General features: G+C 37.4%; 1 protein-coding gene across 1 annotated transcript; it reads right to left on the bottom strand.

Moving 5' to 3' along the window:
• Positions 1-429: 429 nt before the first annotated feature.
• niban1b (niban apoptosis regulator 1b) lies at positions 430-24679 on the bottom strand. Its single transcript, XM_082172371.1, has 14 exons — positions 24479-24679; positions 11476-11606; positions 11207-11335; positions 11001-11115; positions 10438-10602; positions 8489-8604; positions 6496-6600; positions 6003-6165; positions 4667-4854; positions 4276-4422; positions 3870-3980; positions 3642-3749; positions 1651-1762; positions 430-1550 (listed from the first exon to the last, which is right to left on the bottom strand). The coding sequence occupies exons 1-14, from the start codon at positions 24531-24533 to the stop codon at positions 580-582; spliced, it is 2616 nt and encodes an 871-aa protein (XP_082028497.1). The 5' UTR covers positions 24534-24679; the 3' UTR covers positions 430-579.
• Positions 24680-25076: the final 397 nt, after the last annotated feature.

Raw genomic sequence — 25076 nt, 5'->3', positions numbered from 1 at the left:
CTAAAAACATTTGTGTACCATCTAAAAATGTAGAGTTTCTATTTTTTTGTCATTTAATTTGAATAGCCTCACATTGTCTTAAAAAAAAAAAAAAAAAATGTTCCAACATTAAATGTAATTCAACATTATATAAAAAAGGTACAAACACCCACCATTGTTTGTTAACATGATGCAAGATAAAGTGTTACAAAATTAAAAAAAATCTGTTTACATAGGCACATGTACATGACTATGTGTCACTTTAAATGTTAATATTTAGATTAATAATAAGAAAATAGTAAATGATGCCAGTCATTCATATATATATATATATATATATATGTGTGTGTGTATATATATATATATATATATATATATATATATATATATATATATATATATGTGTGTGTGTGTATATATATGTGTATATATATATGTATATATAATGTGTGTGTGTATATATATATATATATATATATATATATATATATATATATATATATGGGAATAAAAAAATTGTTTTGTTAGCAGAGCTAAATAGTTTTATAACTTGGATAGTTGGATAACTGGATAGTTGGATAACTTTTCATTCAAACATTTTTAAGGCTGGTTTTCATCACAAGGTCTTATTATGTCCTCTACCTCGATGACTTCCATGATGAGATTTCTGATAGCATGCACACTGTCGGCAGTCTCCTCTGGTGAATCTGTGTTCACAATGCTGCTATGGTTCTCCAGCTCTGATGTTAAAGCAACAGCGCCCCCTTCCGGACCATCAGGAACAGAGTCAAGAGCAGGAGAAGCATCCACTGCAGGACTGTCTTGCGTTTCATTACTATTCTCATCACTAGATGGCGCTGCCTCGCACACCTTGTTATCCACACTGTGCTCATCGGAAACACTGCCGTCCACATCAGTGCCTTCAACACATACATCTGGGAGAACTTCTGCATTGATTGTCAGTCTAGCATCAGGTTGGACAGTATGGACACATTCCTCTTTGATTTCAGACTGTGGAGTACTTGCATCTTTACTCTCCTCATCTGCCTCCACAGTTAGGGTTTCACAGGCATCAGCGAGAGGAACTGGTGCTTGGTCTGAACTAACAGATGTAACGTCATCCTCCTTCACTTTGGAAAGTGTCTCTGGCTGCGGAGATGATGACTCCTCTGCACATACGATGGTTTCGGGTTTAGTTGAGGACACATCAGTCTCTGTGACCTCTAGAATGGGAGATGAATTATTAGGTAATGTTGGTGGAACATCTGGCTGGCTTTCAGCCACATTTAACGGTGATGTCGGTTCCACGGATTCTGGAGAAGACACTGTAATCTTCACTGTAGGAATGACTGAAGTCTCATGTGTCTGGTGGGTGTCTTCACTGACGGTTTCTCCTGATGGAGAGGAGGTCTTCTGCACTGCCTGTTTAAAGGCCAGCACTTGGGGTGGACTGGAAGGGGCAGAGAGGGGCGGCGTGCGGCAGTCAGCCAGGCTGCTTTGACTAACACACTGCAGGTCAGTACTGTCCGCAAACAGGTTGTTCTTCTTCAGACTGGCCGCCTCCTTCACCACTGTACAGCAAACATATGGACCAAAATGTAGATGTGAGTTTTTTTTAAAAGTCAATAATATTTCTCAAGACACCCAAAACAAGCAACTAAAACAGTTTACCTTTGTTAACTTCATTATTCAAAAGGTTGAGTAGTATGTTCTCGTAGATATTCTCCACTTGAACAAAGTTTGTGTAATCTGCAAAGATGAATTGTTCAAAATTCTGAAGCTCCTGCCGAAACGAGAAAAAAATTCAGTCAACAGTTCAAACAAAACCAGCTGTATTTGAGAGGTAGCCTGATATCAGTCGATTCTGAATAAATTACCCAAATGAATGACTCTAATGAACCTTTTTTAGTGAATCAAATACATACAGCACAGCCAGTGGAGTTTGATTCCCTGTTTTAAGGCCCATTCACACCAAGCATGATAACTATTAAAGGGATAGTTCACTTTGAAATTAATTTTTGGTATGTTTGAGCTTACCTCAAGGGCATCCAAGATGTAGGTGTCTTTTTTTCCGCAGTAGTTTCAATTTTGATATTTTTAGGTCAAACCGTTCTTGTCTGTCAGTCATATAATGCAGGTCTATGGTCACCACCTCAAAGAGCATGCACAGAGTCCAAATTAAAACAATTCCCCGTCGTCCAAATTAAACAATTCCCCATCGTAAGTACACATTGATGGCCTAAGACACGAAACGAGCGGTTTGTGTGAGAAAACGAACAGTATTTATATCGTTTTTACCTCTTGTACACAGCCACGTCCAAGTGATCTGATCTGACGTGTACGCAGACTGGTGCATAGATATATACACTAGATGTCGCCTTAAAGACATTCATTCCAATGAACTGCCGTAGACAAGGCAACATCTAGTGTGTATATATCTATGCACCAGTCTGCGTACACGTCAGATCAGATCTTTGAGGTGGTGACCATAGACCTGCATTATATGACTGACAGACAAGAACGGTTTGACCTAAAAATATCAATATTGAAACTACTGCGGAAAAAAAGACACCTACATCTTGGATGCCCTTGAGGTAAGCTAAAACATACCAAAAATTTATTTCAAAGTGAACTATCCCTTTAATGATGACAAAAAAAATATACAAGTAGTAGAACTGCACGATTAATCATTAAAAGATCGTGATCTCGATTCAAACAGACGCGATCTTATTCCAAAAGGACAATGATTCTCCTGTGTCTATTAACTTTTGACAAAATACCGGAACATTAATCTGTGTTGGCGCTGCCGCTGACCCAGAGAGAGCAGTTATCATGTTTAGGTATGAAACAGCTTCACAAACAGTCTCTTTAACCACACAGTATCGTTATTTCTGTGTTACAAATATTCATATTATCACAGATAAAAAAGTTTATAGTTCGGATATAAACACTGATGTCTACAGCAGCGATCAAAAGAGCAAATCACCTTTTATAAGTAACTTGGCGCTTCAAAAAACAGTTATATCCATTACATTGTTACACCAGTAGGTGGCGAAAGTGACTGTAAAAAAATTTATTTGTCAATCATTCATTCAAACACGCCGATTCATCGAGTAATGAAACAAGTTAAGTATTTATGAGTGAGTCATTGAATCATTCAAATTGATTCAACATTTTTATATAGACTGCAACAATTAACATTTTGTCTGAACCTCTAGTAAATTATGTGTTATTTTGTTTAGTTGTCAGATCTCCATTTGAAACAAAAAAATCGTGATTCTAAATTTATCCAGAATTGTGCAGCTCTAATAAGTAGTTCTAAAAAAAAAAAAAAATAGCTAGCAGAGTCCACATCACAACTAACAATAACGGCCCAGAGAAACAATATCGTCAGAATCATACAATTTTCCAGCCGACGAACGATAAAAACAATGACAGCCAATCAGAATCCAGCAGATTTTGAAGAGCTCAAGCATTGAAAGCCTCAGATGACACAACTGCAGAATAACTGTGTGAACGGGCCTTTACTGTTGCTTTATCTGTATACAGTTTAGGCCAAGTATTGCATTTTTTCCACCTCTAAAAAAAAGTTTGTGTAACAAAAAATAATTCTAATTACAATTTTTTTTTTTTTAACTGGTTAAGAGCTGAATAGTGCGTACAGTTTTGCAGCCGGGGGCCAGGTTTCTCCTGATGGCTGGCAGGGTGATGTCAACCAGGGCGTCCTGGAATATCATCTTCCTCACTGTGCTGCTGTCATAGTCAAATTGCTAAAGGCAAAAGCAAAAGTTTCCATAATGATTATGTCACATTTATTAGAGTCATTCTATTAAGAAGTTGTACTGCTGCATTGCACATGTGTACACTTTGTAAATGTGGGCAAAGCCTACCTTGAGGACGCGTAGCTTGGCTTTCTCCATGACTGAGGCCTGTTTGTCAGGTTTATCCTTTAAGCCAGCCTGAAGCAGGAGCTCAAAAGTGTACACTGCATTCTCCATCAACTAAAAAAGAGTGGAACAAAACAACAGCCATGCCACAGTTCATTTATATTACTTTGACCTGTAGGGGGAACCAAAGTTCATGACAAGATGAGGCAATGCTCTCCATTGACTTCATTTTTGGAGCATTAGTCTATATATGACACATATTGTTCCAGTAGTTTATATCCACAACTGAGGTAAAAAAAAAAAAAAAGTTTTATGCAATTATACTTGAGTCAAAAGGCTAGATGAAATATTTTATTACATGAAGCCCCACTAAGTCTAACAACACCCAGCCAAGAGCAAGGAACCACACCTGCTGCATTTGATTCTGGGTGCAGTGGACTACTCGAGTCGAGTTGGAGAACTTGAAGCGGTTTCGGAGTTCCTGGAGCTGTTCTTTCAGGACATTCACGTGCTGGTAACAGTCCTCAATCCGGTCGCGACCCGCCTGCTGCAGAGCCTTCAGAAGAACAGGCATGACTCATGAGAACTTCAGATGATCATTATTCCAGCGTGATCTAATCACCTCAGCTTTGCTGTCTAACACTTCACTTTCCTTTTAGTGGAAAAAGCAACCTGACCTGATTTGCTTCAAGTGTTGTGCAATAGCCTTGGCCAGGAAAAGTTCGGAATCAGCAGATAAATATTCATTTTCAGAACTTGCCATATTACCACATATTTGTAAATGTTGTGCACTCTCTTACGCTCTGAAGTTCCTCTGTGACTCCCCCCTGAGGGAAATCCTTGCAGACTCGGGTCAGCTCGTCCTCCAACAGCAGCCTCGCGGCCTGGAAGCCTGCGCTGACCGGTCCCATCAGCTCCTCCAGGATAGAGGTCAGGTATGGGGCCACGCTCTCTGAACTGTATTTCATGGCTGGCTCTGATGCTAAAGCTTAACACAAACAGAAAGGAAGTCAAAAGGGTGCCGTACAACGTTAAGATTTGGTGTGCCTCGCTGACTACATTTACATGCATGAAAATGTTCAGATATATGGTCATATTTAGTTTTGTGTAACCTGATTGTCTTAACATAATACGAGTCAATACTCTGGTTGAAGGTGGTCATATGTTTACGCATTCACTGGTTGCTATTAAACAAGATATTATTGTGGTTATGTGGTCTGGGGCTCTTGCAAAACTATGAAATTGTATGGCTAAATAAAAATGGCTGAATCTTTAAAGCATGTAATGAGAATTGCAGTCATTAGCTGATACACAGTATTTTAGCAAAAATGTAACTCATTTCACAGAATTGTAATGTAGTTACCAATTATTATTTTGCTTTAAACATATTATTTATGACAGCAAAAAAGGAGAAAATGATTCACTAACTTTACCAAATATTAAAGAAACTATATTATTCAACCTATGGTGTGCTCTCACTTGAAATACAATGGGTTAATATGATATCTGTGTGAGTGTTATGATATGAAGGAAAATATTTTTCAAAAATGCTACATTATTCTAAACTGTATTCCATTCAAAAGTTTTGGGTTGCTAAGATTTTTTTAATGTTTTTGAAAGAAGTCTGTTATGCTCACCATGACTGCATTTATTTGATCAAAAACAGTAAAATAATCACAGAAACTCTATAATAACTGAATTTTATTATATTTTAAATGGTAATTTATTCCTGTGATGGCGAAGCTGTATTTTCAGCATCATTACTCCAGTCTTCAGTGTCACATGATCATTCAGAAATCATTATAATATGCTAATTTGCTGCTCAAGAAACATTTCTGATTATTATAAATGTTAAAAACAGTTGCACTGCTTAATATTTTTGTGGAAACCGTGATGCATTTTTTTCAGGATTCAAAAGAACAGCATTTATTTGAAATATACTTTTTTTGTAACATTATAAATGTCTTTACTGTCACTTCTGATCAATATAATGCCTCCTTGCTGAATAAAAGTATACTTTTTATTTTTTATTTTATTTTACTGACCTCAACATTTTGAATGGTAGTGTAAATTAACACAAAATAGAAGGTAATTGAACACTATGTAGGGCAAATACGCAGTATAGACTGTCCATACCTTGCAATTTAGTTTCCAGGAATGTTTGTGAGTTGATGATCTGGTCCATGTCTGAGCGGATGAGCGCCTCCTGCTGTTTGGTGGCATCTCCACACTCATTTTTCAAACTCTCCAATCCTTCTCGCAGTTGTTCATGCACAAGCTCATAGGTCGCTTCCACTGTCTGAGAGAAAAAAAAATCAAAAACATCCTAAACGTGGCCACCATAATCCCAACTTCATCATGAACACAGAGCTGCCTTTGTCTACATGTTGACTAATGGCAAAAAGTCCTTTTATAGAGCAGTGACCTCATCCAACTGATACAGTCTGTGAAAGAGAATTATGTTTCATGGTATAAAACTTTAATTGTTTTGGATGGTGTGGAGGCCAGAAAAACAGTGGATTTATTTATTCAAAATGGACCAGCCAAAATGTTTCCTGACTGTGACATTCACCACATAGCGTGTCAAAGTTCTAAGAATAGCCGTGAGGAGCAGGCTGATCTCACTGACCGCAAACCACACCCTCTTCCTCTCTGGCTTCTTTCCTTTCAGCTTGGGCAGCAGCTCCGTCTGCAGTGAGGGCAGCAGCTCCTCCATCACCAGGTTAGCCAGCACCTGCAGGCAGGCAGAGAGAGTCACTACAGAAGCCCATGGCAGAATGAGAGTTGTAATGACACCGGACTGAGTCACAGACACAAAATATTCATATGGCACCAACTCATGGAAGAACAGTAAAATGTTGAATCACTGGGTTGTTGTAATGTCACAGCAATGAATCAGTCTGAATCACAACACAGACGTGGCAGTCCGACGTGGATACTGAGTTGTATTGCTCTATCAATATGGGTCACTAAATATGTATTTAAAATAACATAATTTTTTGATTTTGATTGGTTATTCTACAATCAAACTTTTTGTATAATTACATTATTTGACTGTAGCCACAGAAAACTGGATTTTTATATAATATAATCACAATTGGTCACCAAGGCTGCATTTATTTGATCAAAGAATACAGTAAAATCATTCTAATATGCTGCCTTTCATGCTCAAGAAACATATTTCTTATTATTATCAATGCTGAAAACAGTAATATTTTTGTGGAAACCGTGATGCATTCTTTGATGATACGAAAGTTCAAAAGAACAGAATTGATTTGAAATATAAACCTTTTTGTAACATTATGGGCCCTATTTTAACAATCTAAGCGCATGGTCTTAAGCGCACGGCGCAAGTGCACTTAGGGCGTGTCCGAATCCACTTTTGCCAGTTTAACGACGTGAAAAATGGGCGGCTCGCCCGGCGCATGGTCTAAAAGGGTTGTCCCTATTCTCTTAATGAGTAACGCTCACGCCTTGGTGGATTGCTATTTACATGACGGAATTTACAAGAGGAAAAACTGAACGTGTCTCCAGAGAGCAAACGGATCTGCTCGTGCGCGAGGTTAAAACGCGCAAGCAGACCATTGGGCTGAAACTAGCAAAAAACACTCGCTGCATTGTGCCAGATATATGATAGGGCCCTATACATGTGTTTATGTGTCCTGGCTGAATAAAATTTCTTACCGAACCATAACTTCTAAACTACATACATATATAATATAATATAATATAATATAATATAATAATTTGGTTAGCAATATGTCATTTGTTTATTAATGTAGATGAACAATAAGCACATTGTGTTGGTCCTGATCACCTTTTCAGGATTTGTTTTGTGATAGTGACAGATTGTTAAAATAGCCTATTTTCATGTCTGCTTTCAGTTCCCTTACACAACAACACCTTGTCCACCAAATTAGGCTTCCAAATTGGACCCAACAATAGTTGGAGGAAGGCAGAGGTGTTTCCTTGAGTGACTACAGGACATCCTGTAAAAGACCCCGTTGTGATCTCAAGATTTCATAACAACAGGAATTTTCATACAATTCATACAAGAGGAATTTTGGCATGAGGAACAACATATCATTCATTTGTTGTGCTTGCTTAGGCAGATATCACTATTCGATTTATTCTAAACACGTCCAATACATCTGTGCTACAAACATGAATGATACAGTACTTCAAATCATGCGACGTTTTGAGAAGAGGTATTATTTGTAAGCAAATAATGCTATTGGATTGGCTTGCAAAACATTTGTGTTCCCCTGAGAGAGTTTGCATTTGCACACAAAGTTTTTTGGAAGGAACACAAAAGTTCTGAGAGCAAACACAAAGTTTTCTAGCTTTGCGAGTGAACACAAATGTTTCAGTCAAGCATGAAATGACAGTCCAATGATTCCCGAAAGGGATGTTAACAGCATGACACACTCCTAAATCCCTGACCAGCCGCTCTGTCCACACTCAGCCTCTGACTCCACCAGTCTGCTGACCACACTATGACATCCACAGCCAGTCTATTTGTTCATCTCTTTGGCTGCTACTTCAGAAAAGAAGCATGACTCATCTGATTCATTCAAAACAAGTGGACTCTGCTTGTGAGTAATATAGACCAGAATGCCCACCTCAGAGTCACGGCCCATCAGCATATCCCATGATTCATAGTGGCCCTTCTCCTGCCTGTAGAAGTGAATGGCCTTCAGGAAAGCCTGCACTTCACATGCCATACTCTTCAGATAATCTGCAGATAATAGAGAGAGGAGAATAGTTCTGTCAGACGAATTAATTGTGTAATACAGGATCATGTGAGCGCTACTCGGAAACTTCTCTTTTCTGGTTAATGAAAAAAAAAGGAAAATGACACAGAAATGTCTTGGAATCAGCAAGTATGATGAAAGGCTATGATGAAAAGAGAAAGCTGAGAATAAGGGATAAACAATCTCACTCTCAGTGCTGCAATACCACTGACACAACTACATTTTACATTTAGCTTAAAAGTACCCGTTTTCAAAAAATCCATTAATAAGTTACATTTTTTGAAGCAGCGCGACAAAACGCTACATTGCTACTTTTAATGACACTGTATTGTGCACTTAGATGAGGTAATAATAACACACTCGCCTTAAACACATAAGAAGCTTTTGGAAGACGATTCGTTTTAGTGAGTCGGTTCATTTGGATGGTTAATGTAAATGAACCGGTTTAAAAAGAAACAACTCACTGATTTGAGCTTCAGTGCAGAAGTCCCTAAATTAACTGTTGCCATAATCGTAACCATAATCGAGATTCAATCAAAACCTTTATTGCTTATTGTCCTCTTAAATTCTTGTAGTCTAAACTAACTTCAAAAGAATGCAAAAAGAGGTTTAAGTGTGGTATTACTATTAGAGATATACTTTACAAAATTGTACTTATGTATACTTGGCTTGCCTTACTGACAAGTAAATGAGGCTTAAACTTCTGACCAAGATATACTTAAGAAAAGTAAGAGTATACTTCAAAGTGTACTTTCATAAACTAAAATGTGGGTTAGAAGTATATAGCTAGTAAACTAACACTATACCTTATAAGTTCACTTATATGACAGTTCACATTATATGTAATTGCAATACAATTTCTAAACTAGCTGTGTATTCGAAGTGTACCACTGTTACACTTAAAGAACACTTAAGTATACTTTTATAAACTAAAAGAAGTATTAAAATAGTACACTTACAAATATACTACTAATACATTGATACTTACTACATAAAGTATGCTTGGAAAATATGATTGAACTGCTAAAGTTTAGTTTATAAAACTAAATGTAGGTGTGCTTCTTTTTGTAAGGGTGGTGTGAATGTAGTTCAACTACTTTACATTATGAGTAGCTAGCTTGGCAAGTTACAGATTTGATGTAGATTCCCCAACACTAATAATATATACAGTAATTTGTGCTGCTTGCTAACTAAATGCATCATCACAGTGAATGATACCTCAGTTCATGAGGCTTATTTCAAAGTCTATTCTAATCTGACTTTCAGCTAAAATAGCAGAAACAACAACAAAAAAGGTTATGTTTAATGTTAAAATAGTGTTAACAACAGTTTTATTTTACTCTGTGTAGGTGGTTAATATTCTCCTCTCACCTAGTATGTAATGCATTAAGGTGTGAAGAGCCTTTTTCAGTTGTGTGACGAAATAGAAAATTATTGCACACAGCTTCGTGCTCTGCAAAGGCTGTGTAACCGCTAAGCGACAAGTACGCAGGAAGAGAGCTTTGCAATTCTGAATATTATTAGTGTATCACCATGACCACCAAAGAAAAACAGTAGTAAACTGTGGAGAGAGCAGAGCAGCTTGAGGTATCCTCTGATCAGCCTCACTACTGTAATATAGCATGTGTTTAAGGTTGAGTTTGGGTGTGTGTACAGAGAATTAGTCAGACCAAATTCAAGAAGTACTTTCATAATGAGTAAATAGAATTAAATGTTTCCCGGTGGGTATAGGTCATGAATTTGATCAAACAGACTGCAAACACAAACAACGCAAAACAAAAGTGCCCTCTGAGACTGAGGTAGTGCTGATCTGTTACCTTGGTTCTGATGACGAACGCAGTCGTTCAGGATCGAGACAAAGCGGGCCCGCTTCTCCTCCTGCTGGAAACAGAAGTACGAGTCCCGTCTGTAAGGCAGTCTCAGGTACACAGGAAGAGGACCGGGAACCGCCACCACAGGAACGGAGGGCTCTTCCTTAGAACCTGAACAACAAACAAAGGCTGCATCCAAAATCGCATACTTCCCTACTATATAGTAGGCGAAAAACAGTATGTGACAAAAGAAGCATGTCCAAATTCACAGTATACATAAAAGTACCCGGATGACCTAATACTTCCGACGAGATTCTGAAGTGTGCATACAATGGACACTTTACTATCCCATGAGGCCACGGGAGAGGATTTGTGAATGCCGGTGAAGTGACGTAACTGACGCAGGTCACATGATAATGACAACATGGCGAATTTAGCATGTCATTTATACTACACACATTCATACTATACGGAACAAACGTTCAAAATAGAGAGTATGCAATTTCTGCCGCCGCCGAACACTCCAACAGGAAGAGAGAGATCAGGATGTAAACTAGACAAACACTCACCATTAAGGTCTGGAAAGGCCTTGTCTACCACAGCAGTGTATTTTTCCTCTGAGGTCAATACAGCGCCTCCTGTTGGCAGGAGTTTGTGGCGTGCAGGGGTTCCCTTTGTATACGACTGGATGCATACAATATAACAGAATCATGAGCATGTTCTATCAAAAAAAGCAGCTTTTAAATGTCGATGATGAAAGATAACATTTACAGACCTCCTGGCTATCATGTAGCTCTAGGCTATAGTCAGCACGGACCACGACAAATCTCTCTTTCCACCTTCTGTTGTCTTCAAAGTAAAGCATGCTGTCCTTGTACAGGACTTCTGAAGCCTGCGGAGGCTCCTTGAAGCGAAACGTATTAGAATCAGTGAGAGTAAGACACTGCAACATCATGAATCAGATAACACTGACATCATACGTGATAGCACAATATAATCACATCATAAATTGATGTTGTCATGATAAGATAGCTATGCTCTCACCTTCTGTTTGAGGAGCTGGGCCTGTCCTGCTCTGTGCTGCTCCACCTCATCCTTCAGATGGCAAAAGAAGGCAACACAGCTTTGCCTTCTGTAATGAGGACTGAAGTTCTTCAGCTCAGCCTCTGTCCGGCCTACACACATATGAAAGATCAGATTACCCTTGTGAAAAACATCACTTTTATTCATATCTTTCACATCTACTGCAGTCAGATTCACCGTGTGAAGGAAATCACTCACATGGCTGTGCACTTGTAATGACACATCAAGGATGTTAAGAGGCTAAAAGCAGGTTTAAAACTGGCCCCATTTAAGTCAAGAGGGTGCAAATTTTAAAAAGAGGATAACACGGTGTAGGCAACACCGATTTTTGTCGTTGTTCTCTGTACTGACAGCACTCCAAATTTACAAAAAAAGTTCTCCTTTAACTAATCTCTGAAGCAGGGGAGTCTCAAGATAAGCCAGGTTATCCTGGTATATTTTTATGTTGATATGAAAAATCATGTACATTTAGCAATATAGCGAGTGAATTATGTATATGATGTCTATTACGATGTTACGGTGAACTATAGGCCCACTGGAGTTCTGAGTTGTTCAAAGCGTTTCTAAGGATATTGATTTTTAGAAGGCAAACTGAGATAGCGAACGGGAACATGGTTCATGTAACATTAGCAACACATTATTAGCTGTTTGATAACAGTTGGTAAGGTTTGATAAAGGCTAATCATATTAATTACCGTTATGTGTCCGACGTTGTAAACAGCGATACCATTGTGCAGCGTTTACTCGAGTAGAGTTGGCCGAGTGATTCTCTGAGCTGGTGTGAGTGAGTGGAGGCGGGTCTAATTAGCACATTCATCTTATTGTTCTTGACTCTGAGGGAGTTGACAGACAGTGACTAATTCCAGAAGACTGAGCCATCTTTGCCACTTCACTGCACTGCCAAAATGACATGGCACAGAGTGCAGGCCTGAGTCCAGTTCAGCATTATTCCACTGTGCAACCTAAATTCAAAACTTTATTTGCAATAGCTCTTGTGCTTGGATCCCAATTTCTAAGATTTTAAGGGAAAATATCCTTTGATATCCTTCGAAATATTATTTTCTGCTAAGGACTAAATAGTACAGAATTCTGATTATCTGGAAGGAGTTCTGCTCAGCCACTGGCAATGGCGGAATAGTATGTAATTTACGGTGCTCATTAGACACGCTATATTAACCATTAAAAGAGCTTTACAAAACAGTGTCTGATACATTTAAGAAAATGAGAGAATACAACTGACTTGTGGTTCACATATGGTTTAAAAAAGCCATGTTTGTTTGAACCAGAAAATGATTCAGAAGAAGAAAAGGAAGAGCTAATTATACAGGCTCGTCTACAAGTGGATGTGTCAGAATGGTAATGCATCTTATGTATCGCTTTCTACAACGTCAGGCACATAACGTGAACATATGATTAGCCTTTTGCTTGACTACGTTATCAAACAGCTAATAATGTGCTGCTAATGTTACACAAACTATGTTCCCATTCGCCATCTCAGAGTCAGACAGCTGCCTTCTGAAAATCAGCATCCTTATGCTTTGAACATCATATAAAGTCAATGGAAAAAGACATGAAGATCATCATAACATCGTAATATACATCATATACATAATTCACCCGTTATACCATGATTTTTTCTGTCTGTGTTTTTTTGCTCACTATGTTAAAATGGATTGGTTATTTTTGAGACTGTCTTTGGTAAACTGCTGTTTTAAGGAGAAAATTCTCACCAATGGTGTAGTAGACTGATAAATTTGCACATGGTTTGTCTTAAAGTAGCCTATATTAAAAACACCACATTAAAAACTCGATTTTCACCACAATATACAGTGTGCTGCCTTGTCTGCACAATCAGTGTTAATCAGAGGTCTAAATCTAGAGGAACAATATATTTATTAGTAAAGATTCACTGTGAGCCTGACATATCAACTTCATGTTACCGTATGAAAATGCAATTCATAAATCCATAAATCCAGTTCGTAAATCCCAGTTCTCGATTTCAACTGACTGACTCAGTGATCTGAACTGATTTAAGATGATCTGTTCCACACATTAATCTCTCACATGACATCAGAATATTTAAATATAGCACATTAGTCATAAGGGATATTGTGCTTTGTTGTCCTGTTTTAGAGCTTAACAAAATATTCAATATTCCTCAAACTGTTGTTGTGCAGAACTGATTCTCCAAAATAAACAATCAATCAAGACTTTAAATTCTCCATTTTGGGTTAAATATTCCATGAATTCAGTTAACAATTGCATAATATGAAGAACGCCACGAGGCACTCCATATTGTCATTCTCTATGGACTCCCCAAAATACATTGCCTGGAAGCTGGATTCATCAGAACTCATTACTTGCAGCTGTGTCTCATTTACTTTATTTGTTCACCCTATCAATTCTGTCATTCATTGCTAAGTCTTGTATGTGTCTGTACTCAGGGAGGTCGCACCCATGGGGGATGTGGGTGTGTGTCGCTGCTGTCCCTCTCAAGGAGTTGAGAGGTGCTATCCCCTCTCTGATGATTGGCTGTTCTGCCTTAAGTCCCGCCTCTCTTGGTGCTCGTGCTGAGGAGGCGGGAACTAATTGTTATGGTTATTTACATCTCCCTTTTCCAGGTACTTTGAATGAGTGTTTATGCTTTCGAGGTTTTTAAATAAGCTTGATATGTGTTTGGGAAGATATTCCGTTTATGTTTTGTTGACATGTCGAGTGTTTTCGGTAATATATTTCGTTTTTTAGACTAATGCTAATTGCTAATTGGGATATTGTTCACCAGCTAGCTAAATTCGGTTGGTTGTTGTTGTTGGTTGCATTTATAAACGACCGGTCAAAAGTTTTAGATCGATACGATTTTTTATGTTTTTAAAAGAAGTATCTTCTGCTCACCAAGGCTGCATTTATTTGATTAAAAACACAAACAAAAACAGTCATAATGTGAAATATTATTACAATTTAAAGGAGAACTCTGTAACTCTAGCGAACTCTAGTCACTTCTTCGCTGATTTTCCCTTTTGTTGTCGCATGTTTTCCCCACGAGCTCCCCCTACAGCTGTGGGGGGGCGTATATTTCACAACACAGTCGTAAAAAACTCACTTGCGGCGGCCTCCTCCCCCTCTCTACCGCTGCTCATGTGCGTTTGTTTTGATCGGAGCAAGCCAACTGTATCGCGTGGAGCTATGTCTACCGAGGTGAGTAATCTGGTAATACAATCATACATGCGTGTGTGTTTATGTCGAATTGCCGTAAAGCAATTTGTGTTTCGCGCTCGTTCTCGTCAAGCGGGAAAGAAGTCGACCGGAAGTTGAAGCCGGCCGCGTGCCACCATCTTGTAGCAGAACTTCACCTGCTGTTAGCATCTCATTGACTCCCATTCATTTTGGCGTCACTTTGACAGCGAATAACTTTACATCTGAGGCGTTTGAAGACTCCATTTGTCCATTATTTATTTCTAAAGAAACACGACAATGTATAAAATGCTCCATTACCTTGTAGCTTACGTTATGGCCCCGTAAAAACAGTTTTTGTAAAAGTAGGCTAACGATTGCGTCATAACCACACGACTCTCTGTCGCACAGTAGAGAGATTACCGTATTGACGGGAGGAGAAGCTCGCGGGCAATCGGGGGGACGTGGAGGCAAAATGACAAAATAATTAATCAGAATACCTAGCAAAAGTTTCTCCTGCTCCTAGCTCATGAACACCTCCTACTCACGATCTCCGTCTCTGCAAGATTCGGAAGGGAATGATTCAGATTTCTCATGCCACAGCCACTAGAAGACAGACGGGTTGCTCACGTCACATCTACGTCGTCAAGCTCAGTTTGAGTCTGCGCGTCAGGAACGGAAGTCCTAAAAAATCGCTGAAAATGGGCTTCACTTGCCTCAATTGAGTTCCAATGAGATGACTCTGTCCATTTCTTATACTGTCTATGGTTCTCGTTCTAGTTCTCGCTTCTCACGAGACTTCCAATTTCACTTTGCCGGGACGGCAGTGCGCAAGTTGCAAGGTTGGTTTTCCGCCTGGGAACGCTGGGGGGAGCGGGGAAAGTCACCAATATCACCAGAACAGGTTGTTTAACCATCCAAATGATTTCTAGACAGTTTTATTAAGTTAAAAAAGTTACCAAGTTCTCCTTTAAAACAGCTGTTTTCTTTGTGAATATATAGTAAAGTGTAATTTATTCCTGTGATCAAAGCTGTATTTTCAGCATCATTACTCCAGTCTTCAGTGTCACATGATCCTTCAGAAATCATTCTAATATGAAGATTTACATTTTTATTTCATGATGCTATGATGAATAGAAAGTTCAAAAGAACAGCATTTATCTTTTGTTTCTTTTGTAACATTAAACACTAACTTACCCTTCAAAAGTTTGGGGTCAGTAAGAATTTTTATTTTATTTTTTGGGGAAATAAATAAAATAAATCAATACTTTTATTCATCAAGGATGAGTTAAACTGATCAAAAGTTACAGTAAAGACATTTATAATGTTAGAAAATATTATATTTTAAATGCTGTTCTTTTGAACTTTCTATTCATCAAAGAATTTTGAAAAAAAATTGTAAACAACTGTTTTCAACATTGAAAATAATAATGAATGTTTCTTGAGCATCAAATCATCATATTAGAATGATTTCTGAAGGATCATGTGACACTGAAGACTGGAGTAATGATGTTAAAAATTCAGCTTTCATTTGAGAAATAAATTACATTTTAAAATATATTAAAATAGAAAACAGTCATTTTAAACTGTCATAATATTTCACAATATTACTGTTTAAAAAAAAAAATTTGTATCAAGTAAATGCAGCTTTGGTGAGCAGAAGAGACTTCTTTTAAAAACATAAAAAATCTTACCGATCTAAAACTTTTGACCAGTAGTATATATATATATTAAAGATTATTAAAGTATTTCTGATTCTGATTCTTTAGCAAGTCTAAAGTAGTGTATTTTCACAACTGAGTTTTGACTTATTTTCCGTGTGTGTTTTTATACTTTTCTAGTAGACTCATTTAAATGGGAAGCTTTTCATATCTTGTATGTTATACCTTTTGTACCCTTCTGTCATTGTAGTCATCGTTTTTATTATAAAAAATAAATTTTAAATTATACAAAAACAATTATACAATTAATTCCTACTTTTGAATCTCACCACCCATTAGTATATAAACAAAGTACAAATATAACGAGCCTCGATGACTGATGATCCGAAAATAAATTATCAAAAAAGAACAGCTGAACATCAGTTAACAAATAAAATATAGCCAATATGAAATATGTTACTGTGTTCTTATAGTTATTATTTTGGAATAAATGATTAAAAAGCACTTGATGCAAAGTTAGCTTTAAACAGATTTCTTTTTCCTTGTAAAATAATTTTCCGCCCTCTTAAGGGAGTTTTCCTTGTTATTATAGTATTTGAATTCAGGGACTTTGGGGTGAAGTTGTTTCTAAAGGTGCTACACAAATAAAATTGGACTTAACTAGCTTAACAGCTAGCTAACTAGCTGAAGTGAATAAAGTGAGTTAGAGAACAGACAGCTGCATGACGAGGGCAGGGAGATGAGATAGTGGTTTCCTGTGACACACAAACACGCTTGTGCTAAGAGCATGACCGTTGAAACTCCTGGACAACTCAGCTAATTCTTCTTTCTAAAAGACATGGAAGCCAAACAACACACATCACAACACCTCTCTAAATGTCCCTTTGTACAGTCAGTACTAGTGCTGCAACGGTGCACTTAGCATTTTGATATTGTACCACACTGTCCAAATTCACTGAATCTTCCACAGGCTAGAAACACGAAGAGGTACAAGAGAGCAAAAGTGCATCCAATGAGGACAAATCTACTACACATCCCAGGAAGTCCTTACAGAAAACATCAACCTCTGCAGCTTTTTGAATACACACATGTTTATGTTTGTTCTTGGCATCCTTTCATCTGACTAGTGGACTGAGATTTCAAACAGCTTGTGATGATGGAATCTCTATATGGCATGTGGCCTTTCTAGGTAATTGGTGCAATTAAATATAATCTAATGTAATTGCAGGATGCATTGATGCAGATACATCCTCAACTGTCAAGGAAACAGAGAAAAGGCTGAAATAGTATTGAGGTTTATATGAAGAGTTCAGATGCAAAAGCCTCTAAGTGCCATCTGAAATTTTCTTCTAGAATGATAATTTTTATCAAGCTCGTATATTTAAGTTCAATAATTTCACTTAAATGGCAATGCTAATTACCTATTGTCATTTAAGTGAAATTATTTAACTTAAATATACGAGCTTGATAAAAATGATCATTCTAGAAGAAAATTTCAGATGGCACTTAGAGGCTTTTGCATCTGAACTCTTCATATATTTATATATACACTACTGCTCAAAGGTTTGGGGTCGGTAATATTTTTATTTTTATTTTTAAAAGTCTCGCCAATGCTGCATTTATTTGATCAACAATGCAGTAAAAACAGTAATATTGCACAATATTATTACAAATTAAAAGAACTGTTTTCTATTTCAATTTATTTTAAAATGTCATTTATTTTTGTGATGGTAAAGCTGAATTTTCAGCATCATTACTCCTGTCTTCAGTGTCACATGATCCTTCAGAAATCATTACAATAATAAGCTGATTTGCTGCTCAATAAATATTTCTTATTATTATTAATGCTGAAAAATTGTGCAGCTTAATATTTTTGTGGAAATAGGATAAGGATTTATATGATTATTTGATTAATAGAAAGCTAAAAAGAATGGCATTTATTTGAAAAATAAATATTTTGTAACATTATAAATGTCTTATAACTGTTATTACTAATTCAGTGTCCTTGCTGAATAAAATTATTACTTTCTTAAAAAAACTCAGTGACCCCAAACTATATATTTCTTAATGTCAAAACAGACACACAACAGATAAGGGGGCAGATGGTCAGTGTTAAACAATTTGAAATGTATTGTGTCCAATGATGAGTTAAGCAGATCTGTGGGTCTCCCAGGGCAATTCATAAAAACAGTGTTTGCTCAACTGTTTTGCAGACAGCAGAATGGCCATGTGCACATCTGTACAATAACTTTGGTCTTAAACTTCCCTTCATCTCCCCACACACAAACAGGGTTTTAAATAGCCCCCGTCTCCAGTTTCTCCCCAATCATGATATCCTGACAGAGGATGGTGTCTGGGACTTCAGTTTTGATGTTTTATATGTCCCTTATCCTTCGCCCTACATATGTGTGTTCCTTTGATGCAGGAAAGAGCAGGAAGAAAGAAAGGCAAGTGTAACCCACCCTTATGCCAAATCTCTTTTGGACGACAAAAACTTTGATCTGAAACAACATATCAAACACACAATCATGCGACCTAAAGCGTAATGAGAAAACCTCATTGCATTGACACTGCTTTTGCTTGCACAATTCTTTACAGACAAAAGTCGAAACGTAGAATAAAGAATCGGTCGTATTTGTTATTTGTGAAGTGAAGTCATTTCCTGCAAACACAAGTGCAGCTAACTTCCGAGGCAGCTGTGAAATCAAGCGAAAGGCTCAGTACAGAGTTTACACCTCAGATGAGGCCAATGATTTAAACTACCGTCTGAAACTGAAAAAGGAAAGAATAGCGATTTCCATTCTCTATCTACAGATGTCACAGTGGGACTGGAAAGAGTTTTTCTTTATGGACATATTTCAGAATGTCCTGCATTTCATAGCCGACAGCCTGAAATGCTGCCAATACATAACATTTATGTAGCAGAACCACCGAAACATAAAAATGACAGAAAGATGCAGAATTTATAAGCAAACTGAGTGTTTGCTTTGAACTGCTGCTTTCTCAGTGCAACATTTTTCAGGACCAGTTTCTCAGTTGAAAATATAGTTTTAAATAAGTACCTGAAATGGCTTAAGTTTAAAGGTGTTGGAAATATTTCTACAACTCTTAAAAATAAAGATTCTTTATTGGCATTGATGGTTCCATGAAGAACCTTTAACATCCATTGAACCTTTCCATTGCACAACTGGCAAAAAGGTTATTTAGATTATTAAAATGTAAAAACAAAAAACCTTTTGGAACCTTTATTTTTAAAAGTGAGCGTGCAGCTCAAATTGCTTGCAAAACAATTTTAGAGAGCCAACTAATTACACTTTATTGTCTTGTTTGACTGCACTTTACAATGTTTTACTGGGGACGCCACTTGTCTAACTCTTGTTGAAGTATCAGTCCAGTGGTTTGGATGACCAGCTGAGAGCCTGCTTTTCCCATCACCTCTTGGCCTGCAGAAGAGATCTGAAGCATGAAACGCCCAACGAGGGAGACAGCTCCATGACTAACATATCAGATTGTAGCGCTCTCTTTCTCTTTCTCTCTCTCTCTCCACTGTCCTTCCAGTCCAAACTAAAAAAATAGCGTGTGGTTCAGCAAAAGAGAGAAGTTCTTGGAGGAGCTACATTATTTTGTCAGTGTGGGCTTATGAGGAGTTTGTTTTAGTCCTTAATAGTTTTGAATCCAAACTGTAATGTGGCAAGCTGATCACTCAGTAAGACATACAAGTCTGAGGCCACCGTGAAAACCTGAGATACAAAATCTGATTTAAACATGGAAATATATAAAGGAAGATAAATATACAAGATGCTCTTTGGATCATCTCAAATCACGCTGAAGAACATTATCATCAGTGACACAAACTTTGTGAGTTCAAATGAGAAAGCAAATGAGAGACACTCCAAAAAATGTCAACTCAACTTTTTACTCAAATTGTTATGCGGATAAAATAATTGTTAAATTTGGACTCAACTGTATGAAGAGCAGAGGTGGTGTTAACTCCCATAAGCCAAAACAATAAGGTGTTGAGGTTGAGATACAAACCTTTAACATTACTGTCAGTTCAGAATAAGACATGATAGAGTGACACATATACCAGTTTTGTTTTAGTGTGTATGTCAGTGTGTGTGACTAGAATCATGAATCTGTGAGGGTGTGGGTCATAGGCTTTGAGCTGTTCTCCTCTGGAGGTTTGGGACGTCGTCCCGGAATGAAGCTCTCATTCCTCCCATTAGAATCAAACTGATTCACTGACTGATACTCCTCCCAACAGCAGAAACACACCCAGAGACACGCTTTTTTATTCAAAACCTCTTAACATCTTGTCCAAGTTTGTTTCTGTTTCTGCATATAATGATACCTCAAAACATTTGTCTTGTTGAGCAGAGGTGAGCTATTATGTTTCTAAGCGATTACATTTATTTTTTGTCACCTGTGTGGCAGACTATAAACAGGAAAATCTTTTAGATTTACATTGAAGGAGGGACCTGAGCCAGAATGCCATAAAGACTTGGGTAGGCTCTTTTGACTTGGACCAATAACCACCCAGAAAAACCCTAACAATCACCTACAAAACCTTAGCATTAAGCAAGCCCCTAATACCTTGAATACCCTAAAAAACATTTAGCAGCCCCGCCACCCTACAGAGGATAAGCGGTTTGGAGAATGATTGGATGGATTGATGGAACACCCTAGCAATGCCCTAGTTAACACCCTGAACACCCTAAAAACTACACCTAGTGAAGCCCTAGTAATCACCCGAAACCACCAAGCAATAGCATAGCATTGTATTGAAAAACCAGAACACCTTGCAACACCCATTGTAACCACACAGTAACACTTTGAAAATCACCATTGTGGCAAGTTTTCACAAGAAAGCAATACAAAAAGGTAAAACACAAAAGTGTTCATTGGTGAACCCTATTTACTTTCTTTAAATTAAACAAATCAGTTTCTATACTTAACTTGGAAGGAACGTCCTGCAGTATTTGAATGTGTTCTAATGCGATAAGGCAATCTGCATGTCTGTCTTCAAGGTGTTTGGCCACAATTTGTAATCATCTGAGAAACTCTGAAAAATGTTAAACCTCACCATATGGAACAGGTGAAAAGGGAATGTTTCTGTCATGGAAATCCCAACACATCTTCCTCCAACATGGTGAGGAAAGGACAGTGATCATGATCATTCCCCTAGAGCCCCACTGAAAACTTTAAATGTAAGCGACAAAGGACATATGGACAGAACGGCATGCTTCATTCAAGCACTGCATCAGAAAAGTGGATCCAGATCATAGATTTGCACAATTATCTTTTAATGCCAGAGTTGCTAGCATTTAAAAGCAAAGAGGACAAGGAGCATCTGAAGAACAGAGGATGACTGTCATCTGATTCCTCTCAGAGGAATTAGCCCATGAAAAAGACACCTCAGCAAGGTGCCATCATACAGTACCTCAGTGGGCACAGAATATAGTGGTGTTAAAACTGTGCTGAGACCATCACAACACATACACTTAGTGCCGTCATTATACAGCGTGATATATGTGGATTAATAATCTATCAAAATATAAAGTCTGAATATAAATTGATGTGAAGACTAAACAGCAACACAAACTGGATTCCAACTGCATGTCATCATCAGCATTACTTCATCTATTAATCTAAAACACTCAATTTCTAAAAAAGCAGTACTCCCTTAAACTTTTTATGTGACTAATAAATTGACTATTATAGGATGTCATTCTAAAGGTTATTAGAATGTCATTCTACAACTCTTAAAAATAAAGATTCTTTATTGGCATATTGGATTCCGTTAGGGACCTTTAACATCAATGGAATCTTTCCATTGTACAAAAGGTTCTTTATAGTGGATAAAGTTTATTTTATTTTATTATTATTATTAAAATCACACTAAAAAAATTAGTTATTTTAAGAACCGTTCACTGAAAGGTTCTCTGGGAACCCAAACTGGTTCTTCTATGGCATTTCAAAAACATTTTAGAACCTTTATTTTTAATAGTGTAAATGTAAAATTGGCTAGGTGTACATGATTACAGGCCTGCAGAAAGCACTAATTATTACTGTATGCATGTATTTAAATGTATTCATTTCTTGGGAATTCTATTTATTGGATAACACTTTACAATAAAGGTTAGTTAGCTACATTAGTTAACATGAACTAACAATGAAATGTACTTAAGAATGTAGTTAATATTAATTTCGATATTTACTAATACATTATTAAAATCAAAAGTTGTATCTGTTAATATTATTTAATGGACCTTACATAACATTACTAACAATGAAGAGTTTTATTTTTAACAAAGATAAATAAATACTGTAACAAATGCATTGGCCATTGTTAATGTTAGTTAATGCATTAACTAACGTTGACTAATTTGACCTTGTTGTAAAGTGTTAGCTAAACAAAACATGATCATTCATTTTTGGCTTTCCCAGTTGTGCTAAGCAGCAGCATATGGGTCATTTTACAGCATATGAAGGAGAGTCCAGAGCACTTCAGGCCCCTCTCAGCTAAATCAATCCAAGTCAGTGCCAAAAACCCATGACATCATTTAGGAGTTTAGCGGAGGAGGGAGTGGTGAATAGCGCATCATAATTAAGGACACATTTTATATGCTGGTGCTGTTTGATTTTTACCATCTGTTACGTCAGCCCACACCCCTATACTGTTGTATGCCTATTCTTTATGTTTTCGTCCACATTAAGTGTTTAATGGCGAGTAATTAACTGTTACTGGACAGAAAACAAATGTAATCAAACATGCAGCGTTCTAACGACAGCACAAACCCTGAAGTCCTCATTTAACCTGTGTGTGTATACATTGGACAGCACTGAGTAAATACATGCCAAAGCCCAAAAAGGGGACGTGGCAAATAACTTGAGTTTTTGGAGCACAAGAGCGGTATTCACTCCAAGACTGAAGCCCTTTCTGTTTCAGTTTATAGACTCCTATTCTGCTAATAGTTCACCAGTTGAACCACACAAATTTGATGACACTATGTCTGCAATTATAAAGAGTGTGTCATTCTGATTTGATCATACTACAATGTATCTGTCCAGCTGTATTAGGTATCCTTAATATCATTGCAACTGGGGACATTATAATTTCTATAATGTGCAGTTTATTAAATTAAATTTTAGTTCACATGCAAGTCCTTTACTTATGCAGAATTTAGGCAACACAACCTTTTTATTCAGCATCCACATTACTTTAAGTCAGCAAACAAATGGGGGTAAATATTCTGTTGAAAAGACTGAACAATAAAGAGAAGTGAATGTTGGAATGAGTTTCCACTCTGGTCAAATACTTCCTGCTCACTGCTGGCCAGATGAAATAAGAGCAAAACAATCCCCATTATGCAGAAACAGCTGTGTACCCCATCAGGGGAAGGAAACCCATTCTCTCCAGTATATGCGCTCAGAATGTGTGACATTCCTGTGAAATCACATATCAGTGCATTCACAAAGGCAGTATATCACTGATTCGGAGAGTGCTGCAAAAGAGCTGTGAATGCATATTTGAATCTGTAAATCTTTGGGGGAAAAGGAATTGTGGTAATATTTTACATTACAGTCTCCATGTTACATACATTAAGTTGTGGTGCCACTTTATATTAGGTGTCTGCTGATATCCAGAACAACAGCGCTCTTTCTCACAGTTCATAACTCGGTATTTATGTAAATTCACAGCAACCTGAACTTTAAGTGACGGATGATTAAACTGGGCTATTGCATGACATTGAGCTGTGGGATAACTGATATTAGGTGGGGTTAAAGGTGTGGTGGGCGTGTGTGGTATAGGTTTGGGTAGGTGTGCACTGCATGAAACTGATGACATTTCCTGCATAGGCTGGCTGTCAAATGCATGTCTGATGTGTTAAGTAAAGTAGAGGTTATTCTTGGATTTCAATTGCCTACAATAACTAACATCATGATGTAATGGTTTAGTGGTAAGACGCTGAATTTTACTTCAAAGCACAATGCAACACGGATAAATAAAGTGTAACGAGAGAAAGTCCCATTCAATTATGGTCATTAATCTTAACGTTGCACAAGAGAGCTATAACCGTTATGTAGGATATAGACATTTTGAGTAGGCTACTAAATGAAAATCCGTTTACCTCGTATGTAGCTTATTTTACTCTCGTCCAACAGACTGGATGAGGATGCTCCCATTGTGCAGCGTGGTTTGTCCCGGTCCCGAGCGGAGGCTTTTTCCCGTTAGTCCGATTAGGTTCTAAACGCAGTCGCTATTTTGACAGTCAGATATTGACGAGCGCAAATAAACTGTGACTCAAGCATCTCAAACTTCCTCAAACTGCAGCGCCGCCCGCTTATCCTCTCCGCTCTGTCAACATCCGAACAATATTTTGTTCATTTTTTAGAATTTTTTTTTTTAACGTTAGACTGTTTTGTTTGTTTATTAAAGTATTTACAAATAATTTTAATATATCTCCAAAACCTCTTTGTATTTTACCTCAGAAAAGTCATATTTTGGAAAAAGTTCAACATATCAATGGATTAACGGTTTGGCCAGATATGGCATCAAAACTGTTTCATTTGAATAGCATTAGAATGTAGAATAGAACGTATCGCAGTTTATATTTCTTTTAATCAGCATCGATTATTCTGAATCTAGAGACCGTATACAAAGTTTACGTTCGCGGCGCGTTGTTGAAATTAGGCTACTCACATTTCAAAAATAAGAGCAAAATGTGC

The sequence above is a fragment of the Leuciscus leuciscus genome (genome assembly GCF_965113295.1).
Source record: "Leuciscus leuciscus genome assembly, chromosome: 6".
Taxonomy (NCBI): domain Eukaryota; kingdom Metazoa; phylum Chordata; class Actinopteri; order Cypriniformes; family Leuciscidae; genus Leuciscus; species Leuciscus leuciscus.
This window is presented reverse-complemented; position numbering and strand designations above follow the sequence as displayed.